Source organism: Haliotis rufescens, unplaced genomic scaffold (genome assembly GCF_023055435.1).
Source record: "Haliotis rufescens isolate VD_foot unplaced genomic scaffold, xgHalRufe1.0.p SCAF_5, whole genome shotgun sequence".
Lineage (NCBI taxonomy): Eukaryota > Metazoa > Mollusca > Gastropoda > Lepetellida > Haliotidae > Haliotis > Haliotis rufescens.
Genome location: NW_025964223.1, coordinates 128,178 through 138,874, shown reverse-complemented (window position 1 = coordinate 138,874; position 10,697 = coordinate 128,178). Strand labels below are relative to the sequence as shown.

General features: G+C 38.0%; 1 protein-coding gene across 1 annotated transcript; it reads left to right on the top strand.

The window, feature by feature from the left end:
• Positions 1-5,174: 5,174 nt before the first annotated feature.
• On the top strand, positions 5,175-10,697 carry LOC124117260. The gene is made up of 5 exons (XM_048383749.1): positions 5,175-5,236; positions 7,939-8,367; positions 9,306-9,644; positions 9,740-9,775; positions 10,630-10,697. Exons 1-5 carry the CDS (start codon positions 5,179-5,181, stop codon positions 10,695-10,697), a joined length of 930 nt encoding a protein of 309 aa, XP_048239706.1. The 5' UTR covers positions 5,175-5,178.

Here is a 10,697-nt window from a genome sequence, read left to right as displayed (position 1 = left end):
CAACATTAAGCTGACACGCCGTGATATAATTAGAATACAGTTAAAAGCGGCGTTAAACCCAACTCACTCACACACTCACAAAAGCGTTCATGTGTAGGTGAGGTGAGGTGAAATGGGGTTTAACGTCGCGTTCAAGATTGTTGCATTTATATAGCGACGTGCATGTACGTGTGTGTGTGTTTGTGTGGCTGCTTGTACTAGTCCGGACTGATGCCGATTTATAGTGCTAGCTCACTGAGATATCATGCCACAGTCTAACATGAATACCCCACTCGGACACAGTATACTGACTCCGAGCCGACCAGTCCTTGTTTTAGCCCCTTTAATGCCGAGCGCCAGACATGGTAACAACAAGTACCATCTTTTAACGTCTTTTGGTATGACGCGGTCGGGGATCGAACCCCGGACCTTCCGCTCTCCGGGCGGACGCTCTACCACTTGACCACGGAGGCGGTTCGTTCATGTGTATGTTTTGTGTAACACATAATGCGTGTTTGCTAAGATTACCAGTTTTACCTAAGTGAGTATTTGTATTTAGATCATTGTCTTGTCAGTTTGTGTTGGGTGAACCCCGGTTTCACCTTCAGGGTATGCTTGTATTTTCTTGTGTATTAATGTAATCATTAGTTGTATTTAGCATATCATCACATGTATAGGGATAGAAATGCATATGCAGTTATTGTGACCTATAGCACAGTCTTCATTGTATTTGGGGCGGTCGGGTAGCCTAGTGGTTAAAGCGTTCGCTCGTCACGCCGAAGACCCGGGTTCGAATCCCGACATGGGTACAATGTGTGAAGCCTCTTTCTGGTGTCCCCGACGTGATATTGCTGGAATATTGCACAAGCGGCGTTAAACCATATTCACTCACCGACTTCAATGTATTTTGTTAAAAACATGAGTTCTATCTATTTCTATGATGTCATCGGTTTGACGATGTGACTGAATATGATATAATGTGACTGCATATTTATGTCTGTGTATATTTATATATTAATATATATTTAAGTGTATATTTATTATTTTAGGTATATGTTTCAGGGCGTTTGTTCAGACCGTCAATAAATCCTCTTCACATACAACAACCCGTGTTATTTATGAACAGCCCCGGTTACACATGTATATATACATAACAGAAATTTAACTCTCTAAGTATTTACTTCTATCAAAGTATTTCCTCGTCTCTCAATGTTCAAACTGAAACTGCTTCATAATTTTTCTGCGTGGCTGAGTGATCTGAGTATTATCTTCGGTTTTCGGATTTAAAGAGCTTTTTGTTCTCACTACATTATGATTAATCATGCACAATATTAGAAATAGCACGTATCTAAATAACTTGACTAAAATATATGAAACCACTTTAAACTTTTCCGTTTACAACATAACATTGATGTGCGCATATCAGGCGACTCGAACTTGGCCATCAAGTCATGAATATTAAAAAATATCTCGTTACATGACAAGGCAATAAAAACTGAATCCTTACCATGTCTTTATAATTATGTGCATGTCAATCAAGTATGAAACTTAAAATAAACGACACAGTATGAGAGACACAGGTGAAAGGCTACTTAGTGAGTGAGTGAGTGAGTGAGTGAGTGTGTGAGTGAGTGGGTGGGTGAGTGAGTGAGTGAGTGAGTGAGTGAGTGAGTGAGTGAGTGTGGTTTAAGACCGCTTTTAGCAATATTCCAGCAATATCACAGCTGGGAACACCAGAAAAGTGAATCTCTATCACTGTACCCACTTCCGTTGTTTCATATTCTGTGACACCCCAGATACACTGGAAACCACCTTGTTTCTGGTGATTTCATCAATGTCTCCTTGCTTGAAACGATGGTTTTCCCATACAACGAGTGACTGAGTGAATGTTGTTTTACGCTACGCAGTCTGCAGTATGCCAGATTTATCGTCATGTTCGTCTTGGCATGGCAACCAGTGGTTGACAGCATGAGTAAGGATCATGCCGTCGGGGTACGATGACACAAACCAGGATGGTCACACTTCTTACTGTCACTCACTCACTCACTCACTCACTCACAATGATTGTGACTGTGTTGCATTGTTTCTGTTGGGATTCGGTAGGCGCTCATTGCATTGTTTTTGGACAGTGATCAGTCGCCAGGAAGTTACTATATTTAGATGCTAGTGTGGTGTGTAAACTTCCGGTCCGGTATACCGCGGACGGTGATAGTTTGTTATAGAAACCTCTGTAATGTTCTTGTGCCGTTATACTGGTGAAGGCACTGTGTAGAACTTTCCAGCAGCTAGTTGGGCTGTATCTAAGGGGACAATAACGTGTTAACGTGTCTCTTCATTACATCGGAACCAGCTTTCATGTGAGGATCACTCATCGTCCCTGATTCCCTGCTTAGCCCATCTCGGAAGCTTGACCACTGTCGCCACTGTGTTGATATATATTATTATCACTGACTTTTGCTATCACCATTGTATTTTTGTATTTGGTACTGACCACAGCGAGTATTTATTGCCATTGAATATTGTACTACAACTCTATTGTTTACTGCCATTGTAATTACTGTGCAGTAATTTGTATTGATTTGTAAACTTAATTACTTTTGTAATACATTTGTTGATTGTATACTTCTTGTTGGTTGTTGATTGGTTTCACAAACAGTTCTTTTACGTACAGACTTCGGGGTTAACACATTGTTTCAATTTGGCAATCGACACTAACAAAGAATAGTACTGTTTTGTTTGCGTCTAGACTGAGTTTAACACTCACTCACAGGAACTCACTCTTAAAATCAGTGACAAAGCATTTGAAGTGTACATCACTGTATCTTTTTGCTGCTAAGTTAGCTATATCCAGTATAGTGTCTGCATCAGCCTTTGTTCGACACCCAGAATGGGCAGTGTGTGACACGAGGTTCTGGTAAGGACGAGTTGACAGTTCAAGGAACACGAGGCTGGGGAAAATTAACACTCCAGGCAGGTTTGAATATGTCCCTCGATTTTGTGCTACATCATATGTAAGAATGGGTATATTTTGTATAATCAATGTGTACCTAACAATGCAGATTCGTTTTCAGTATCTATACTCCCAAGACTCAAGGATATTTACTTACATAAAAGTTCAGAAAAATGCAATTATTACAAGCTTTTTAAGACAACTATTCCCCCAGAATACTATTTGTTTGATATCAATTTTAGCACAATTTAGATGCAGCTCTAAGAGACATAGGATCGAAGTAGCCAGACATAGAAACAGAGCCAGGGAATTGAGAATATGTGAGCAATGTGGTTAAATGTGATTGAAGATGAGTTTCACATCTGTTGGTCTGTCCAAAATACGACCGTCTAAGACTAAATATATTGAACTACATTTTTATGTACATCCAACTCAACAAAACTTTATATCGATCATGTCAACAACTGATAAAGATACTCTAAAAAATTATCAATGTTCATTTATCATGCTATGTTAATTAGATTACGACCTGTTAAACATATCAGCACCCACTCTCGAAAACAGAATTGTACTATGGGCCTGAGGCCTTTCAGTATGGAATATAACTTATCCTTATCCCTATCCTGTAAGAAAGAGTGCGTTAGTTAGGTTTTACCCAATGTTCAAGCAATACCCGACGGGACACTAACAAGAGGGCTTCACATCTTCCCCATTTGGGTAATCAATCCTAGATCTCGCCGGCGCCCCATCAACTACCAGTGGTCACACACGACTGTTAATGGACACAATCTTACAATGTTATCAGCAGAGGCTGTTCAAAAGATAGTTAATTAAAGTGAAAGAGATATTGCTGTTCAAAAGATAGTTAATTAAAGTGAAAGAGATATTGCTGTTCAAAAGATAGTTAATTAAAGTGAAAGAGATATTGCTGTTCAAAAGATAGTTAATTAAAGTGAAAGAGATATTGCTGTTCAAAAGATAGTTAATTAAAGTGAAAGAGATATTGCTGTTCAAAAGATAGTTAATTAAAGTGGAAGAGATATTGCTGTTCAAAAGATAGTTAATTAAAGTGGAAGAGATATTGCTGTTCAAAAGATAGTTAATTAAAGTGAAAGAGATATTGCTGTTCAAAAGATAGTTAATTAAAGTGAAAGAGATATTGCTGTTCAAAAGATAGTTAATTAAAGTGAAAGAGATATTGCTGTTCAAAAGATAGTTAATTAAAGTGAAAGAGATATTGCTGTTCAAAAGATAGTTAATTAAAGTGAAAGAGATATTGCTGTTCAAAAGATAGTTAATTAAAGTGGAAGAGATATTGCTGTTCAAAAGATAGTTAATTAAAGTGGAAGAGATATTGCTGTTCAAAAGATAGTTAATTAAAGTGGAAGAGATATTGCTGTTCAAAAGATTAATTAAAGTGGAAGAGATATTGCTGTTCAAAAGATTAATTAAAGTGGAAGAGATATTGCTGTTCAAAAGATAGTTAATTAAAGTGAGAGAGATATTGCTGTTCAAAAGATAGTTAATTAAAGTGGAAGAGATATTGCTATTCAAAAGAGAGTTAATTTAAAGTGGAAGAGATATTGCTGTTCAAAAGATTAATTAAAGTGGAAGAGATATTGCTGTTCAAAAGATTAATTAAAGTGGAAGAGATATTGCTGTTCAAAAGATTAATTAAAGTGGAAGAGATATTGCTGTTCAAAAGATTAATTAAAGTGGAAGAGATATTGCTGTTCAAAAGATAGTTAATTAAAGTGAAAGAGATATTGCTGTTCAAAAGATAGTTAATTAAAGTGGAAGAGATATTGCTGTTCAAATGATAGTTAATTAAAGTGGAAGAGATATTGCTATTCAAAAGAGAGTTAATTTAAAGTGGAAGAGATATTGCTGTTCAAAAGATTAATTAAAGTGGAAGAGATATTGCTGTTCAAAAGATTAATTAAAGTGGAAGAGATATTGCTGTTCAAAAGATTAATTAAAGTGAAAGAGATATTGCTGTTCAAAAGATAGTTAATTAAAGTGAAAGAGATATTAGTTGTACTGTAGTGTTATAGAAATACAAGGTGTAAAGGTTATTGATGCAAAAACATGAGGAGAAATAAAATAATTGTGAAAAAACACATTTCTGTAGACAAACCCATTTTCAAACAGGCAAACTATCACAGGTCACAAGATATAAGTCACGTGACTCGTTCACCCGAGAGTCGATATGAGGAAATGTTTTGAAGTCACAGCACACGTGTGCAGCCATGGGCGACGTGAGGGTGTCTGGAACAATACTGGTATTAATGGTATCCTATTGCTCTGGTAAGTAGATTAATGCGCACGAATAACAATTTGTCCTGTTCATCACATTACGTATTGTTTGACAATGATAATGGATAGTGTGTCCGTCGCTAAAGTTCCTCCTTCCCACCTAATGCTTGACTCAAATGCAATTTACTGATAAACGGATTTTAGTCGTTGTTAAGCAGGCGACCATTTGTCAAACATGGATAACCCTAATCATGAATTTGAAAACTATTTTTCCATGACATGTTTGAATCTTGCAATCTGACCTGTCCTGGACACCAGGGATGTAGAACTGGGAGATAAATCTCGTGTTTTCAATGTCGAGGTTTCACACGTAGATTAGATATGTTCAGCGTGTGGTTTCGAATTAAACAAAAGAAAATCGAATCAAAGTGTAAAACCTGTAATGATAACACAGGTGGTTTCCATTCTAATATGGCAGAATTAGGAGTTTTCAGGTATCGGATGATATTTTCTGCAGGTTGCAATGGCGAATTTGGGATTGCTGAAGATCGGTTTAATCAGAATCTATTTTCGCAACATGTACCCAAACCTAAACCTTCCCCATAATACTTGAACCACTTAATTGAGACGCAAAAATATCATCTAGGCCCATTTCCTGTTAGCATTATTCAATTTAATTCACTTCAATTCAATGGTATTTTTTATGAAAGGCCTATGGCCCATATACAAGTGAGTTACATAGACATACAGTTACTTTACCAAATGTTGTAGTATACGGACTGTCAAGACAACAACAACTGACGTAACACAAAAGCATGGTGAATGTATAAAGATACTTGTAGTTGAACGCTGTATAAAGATACTTGTAGTTGAACGCTATACGTTTTACTTGACAGCAGACATTCAAAGTTATTAGTAGATATGTATATGATGGGTATTTGTTATTTACAGGGCAAATAAACATAAAATGAAATTCGTCTTCAGCACCAAGGTTACAGACGGGGTAAATTCTTACTGACTTTTCAATATCTAAATATCTTCCTCTATTCTCTTTTTAATCACTCAGACCAAGCCTAAAGCGTATATATGTATTGCGGTGGTGTTTGCATCTAAAATGTGAAAGATACGACTCTGGTTCAAAGAGAGACTTAATATTACGATATGTGTCGTATCTCGAACTTCCTGAAAGTGTAGAATGCCAGTCCTGTCAGAACATATCGACAGCATGAGTACGAAATTGTTGTAAAAACATATTTATGTCACCAACAAATTGCGAGATCCATATGAATCCAAAGCCATAATTAATAAGAGTTAAGCATATACGGGAAGCCCATGTGTGCTTCCCAATATAATCAAGATATACCAGCATATTATAGGCTTTCCTTGGCAAACGATGGTCAGGCACACATAATAACTTCAGCCAATAGCGTAGTTATCGAGTATAAGATGTTATATATAGTGGGAACCTCCCACATTCACCATAAACCATATAACTGGGAGTTGACATGCCCACATTAAGAAATCTTTTGTGAACCTTTTCGATAGAATAAAACTCTCGACAGTCCCATAATTCTTCGCCATTCAATAAGATCGGATGTATTTGACAATCAAACAGGTTAAAGAAAATGTGAGGTGTAACAACGCCAAGTTTATACACAACAGACTGCAATTGAAAGACAGCTTTCTTTGCTCTTGTTGATAAATTTAACAACGACTTACTTAAGTTTAATGTACTTGTGAATAATATTCACGCCACTTTCAGCAATATCCCAGCAATATCACGGCGGGGACACCATATTTCAATGAAACAATCCATGCCACTGGTAATTACACGGTGATACGGTTTTGAGGTCAACTGTATTTGTTATGAACCTGTAGTGTTTTGAATATGCTTTGTCTATATCGCTGTATGGCTCTGGTATTGTGAGTCAAATATTTCCCTCAGCCGAAAGAATTAACTTATTTCTTAAATTTCCGCCGTCCATCTGTGTTTCACGTTTCTTGAAAAAAAGTATCAAGTTTGACAATTCAAATGTGTTTAGAAACACGGTCGTATACATAAATGCGTTCTTCAAGTGAACTGGAAGCAACTATATGCTATTTATATCTCTGTGATGCATATAGGATTAGGTTCCACTATATGTCTCATATAAAGTGGGGAGCTGTGTTGATGTTTGAGAAATACATGGCATGAAAATCTGCGACAATGGCACATTACGTCGGACTTTATTGTATAAATGCGTTTCAAATATGAAATCTTATTATACCGTGTTTTATGCAGCATTTATAATTTGAAATAGGTCATTAGTAAGAGTGTCTTTTCATTACAATATGACTTTATGTGACGGTTGCCTTCTTATCTGCAAGTGCTTTGCTGGTGGACCCTTTTCCAATATTTCAGTTTTTCGAGTTTTCAGTTTGCTCTCAATGGTCGACCAGACCATGTTTAAATGTTGTCAAATATTTGGTGTACATGTCAAAGCCTTGAGACTGTATGTTAGCCCTTTGGTTTTACATTGTACGTTTTGACCACCTTGAACAAGTAATCTGGAACCTCTTTTTTTCCTTCTGTTTCTTTTCCCGTCGGATGCCATCTGGGAAACCTGCGTGACTCTCTTCTTGCCAATGCGACGTTGAATATATACTCACTCTTCACACTGACGTTGTCCTGAACTTCCCTGTTCCTGAATTCAAAATACAAATCAATAATCTTTGTGAAATGAGCTCATGCACTTTTTTCTGTTATACTTCAGGTTCCATCATTTGTGACAAAGTGGATGTGGCAGAAATAGAAGGGGACGTTATTAGCGTTTGTTACAATCAGGTAAAGAGTAAAGAGATCAAGTGTCCCAGAAATGAATCAGTGTTGGTCAAACACTTCTTGCAAAGAGCTCATGCAAGTAAGGACGGTGACGACAAGGGTGCAGACTACAGATCCTGTGCAGAAAAATTCAATGATGAATATTATGACGTTGGGGAATGTTTGTTAATGACATCGGATGTGCATCAGAAGAGGGCTTATCAGACCGCGATCATGGAGGTTCTGGAGGAGTGTAGTCAGAAGAGGTACTGTATCCTGGAGGGTGACACGAGTTCCTCTATCCATGGCCTGAAGGACCTCCCAGTAGGAGAGAGAAAGAAACGCCCGTCACATCTGGCTGTATTGCATCAGTGTGTTAAAGGTAAATTACAGCCTGCCATTTACAGGGACATATAGTGAAGATTTTTAACTTTAAGCGAGACTATGTTCCACGTTTGTTTTTGTTTGTGCCATGTTACCACTGAAACAGTGTCTTTGTGTACTAGTTTTCAAGGTGATGCTCATTACATAGATTGGCTCACATACTACAATAGTGGAATCTGAATGTCACGAAGCATAGGTACCGAAACTGCCAGCTGACCACACTATTCTAACCATTCAAGTCTATATGTTGCTCTCTGTTTGATTCCTTTCCGTAATCGCGTTGTACTCTTAATAACAAGTTGACCCAAATATCTGACACTCCAAAGTAAAGTGGTTTGTTTGTCGTTTAATGCAGCAATTAACAATATTCCAACTGTACGGTCGGCCCAATATTAACTCGCCTCGCTCGACAAAGGTTGCTGGGGATCTATTCTAAGCCGGAATCTCCACGACCCAAGTGTGTAAGGAACATGCTGTACACGGGGATTTGTCACCGGCACCTGGAAACCCAACAGCAGTTGTCTTACCATTTATCACAATGGATAATTTAATATTTAAGCGTTGTATATTGAAGGAGTGTATGCATGGATATATATAATAACATGTACATAGTTTCAGATGTGCGCACTTATATTCACATATGGAAATACGACCATAATCATTGATTATATACTTTCCTATTTATCATGTTTAAAGCAAAGCATCATCCCTTGTTAACAAATCAAATTTATGACTCCTCATACAGTGAGTGAGTGAGTGAGTGCGGTTTTATACCGCTTTTAGCAATATTCCAGCAATATCACGGCGGGGTACAGATTGTATCCATATCGGGAATCGAACCCGGGTCTTCAGCGTGACGAGCAAACGCTTTAACCACTAGGATACCCGACCACCCCTCCTCATGAAGAACTTATCCATCATGATATGACTTTTCAGATCAAGTTGCGAGTGTCTTGTGTGACAGCAAGACCGAAACAGGCAAGGAGGGCTACATCAGCAGCAACCGACTGAAGATGTCATCTCGGGACACAAGCACCTGCACCTGTACAGTCAGTGGAGCTGCGAGCCGCGTCACCCTGCTGGACGTCAGACTGGGCAACAGCAACGTGACCACACTGTCCATCAGGGACAAGACACGTACAGTGTACACAATCCATGGTGGCGACCTGGCAGTCCACTTCATGGAGGAGATTAACATCAGCCAATCAGAGTGGAGTTTACAGGTGGATGTTATCCGAGACTATCTCCCTAACAAGATATGGATGAGACTGGAAGGTAATAATTTAATAAGGCACCTTTAATGACAAAACGTGTAATGTTATCATTAAAATTAAACGTCTTCGTTAATTAATTATCTTCCCTTTCTACAGGACACAACGGCTCTGACGTTACAGTCACATGTAAGGGTATGTCCTTTGCTATTTCTACTTGGAGGGGCGGTGGGGTAGACTAGTGGTTAAACCCGGGTTCGATTCCCGACATGGGTACAATGTGTGAAGCCCATTTCTGGTGTGCCCCGCCGTGATATTGCTTAACGGTGGCGTAATGCAATACTCACTCACTCACTCACTATTTCTTCTTGTCAATATATGCTCGCTCACTCATTCAGCATAATTATTCACCAAATTAAGCTAACATTATTTGAAAGTTAGATTGACATCAACGAAAAAACGAAACGTTATTAGCATCAACGTACAGTGCTAAGGAAATGAAACATAATCTATCATGTATGTATAAGGTATGGTAACTTACCACGAGCTGATGGGGTGAGAATGCGATTGTTTAATAAAATATATACTCAGCGGTCTGTTCGAGAGACAATTTATTTATTCCAAATTCACCAAGTTATTCTTCTTCCATATCGGATTAAAACAGGTGAACCGCATCAAGCGAAAGTGATACTGAAAGGAGGCACCTCTTTCTCAACCATAATAAATAGGGAGATTCCAATAATGATATTAGCTGTTGTAAGTTGCAAGCAGCGGAGTTGAGGTTCCTTGACCATTCAGGGCATGTTGTATTTGGAGAGGAAACAAAATGTGAATCAAAATATATTGTGTATGTATTTCAATGTGTATCGAGCATGGTTCAATGAATACATTCTTCTGACATCTTATTTATTGTCTTTTAAATGAGAAAACGTCAATTGGATAGAAAAACATAGTTTAAAACTTGAGTTGGTCAAACTGGACGTCTTTGTCCTACATCGTTATTGCATTGATCTATAATCCCCCATATCATTTTTTAAAAATTGTTTCAGAATCAGAGACTCGTGACACACATGGGGCGCCACGGTCTTCGTCAGGTGAAGAGTGTTTGAATTATTAA

Excerpts from the sequence above, each read along its gene's own strand:
- LOC124117260 (XM_048383749.1), top strand. The coding sequence starts at position 5,179 with ATGGGCGACGTGAGGGTGTCTGGAACAATACTGGTATTAATGGTATCC. Across the intron at positions 5,237-7,938 it reads AATGGTATCCTATTGCTCTG|GTTCCATCATTTGTGACAAA; the intron begins GTAAGTAGATTA and ends GTTATACTTCAG. Across the intron at positions 8,368-9,305 it reads ATTGCATCAGTGTGTTAAAG|ATCAAGTTGCGAGTGTCTTG; the intron begins GTAAATTACAGC and ends ATGACTTTTCAG.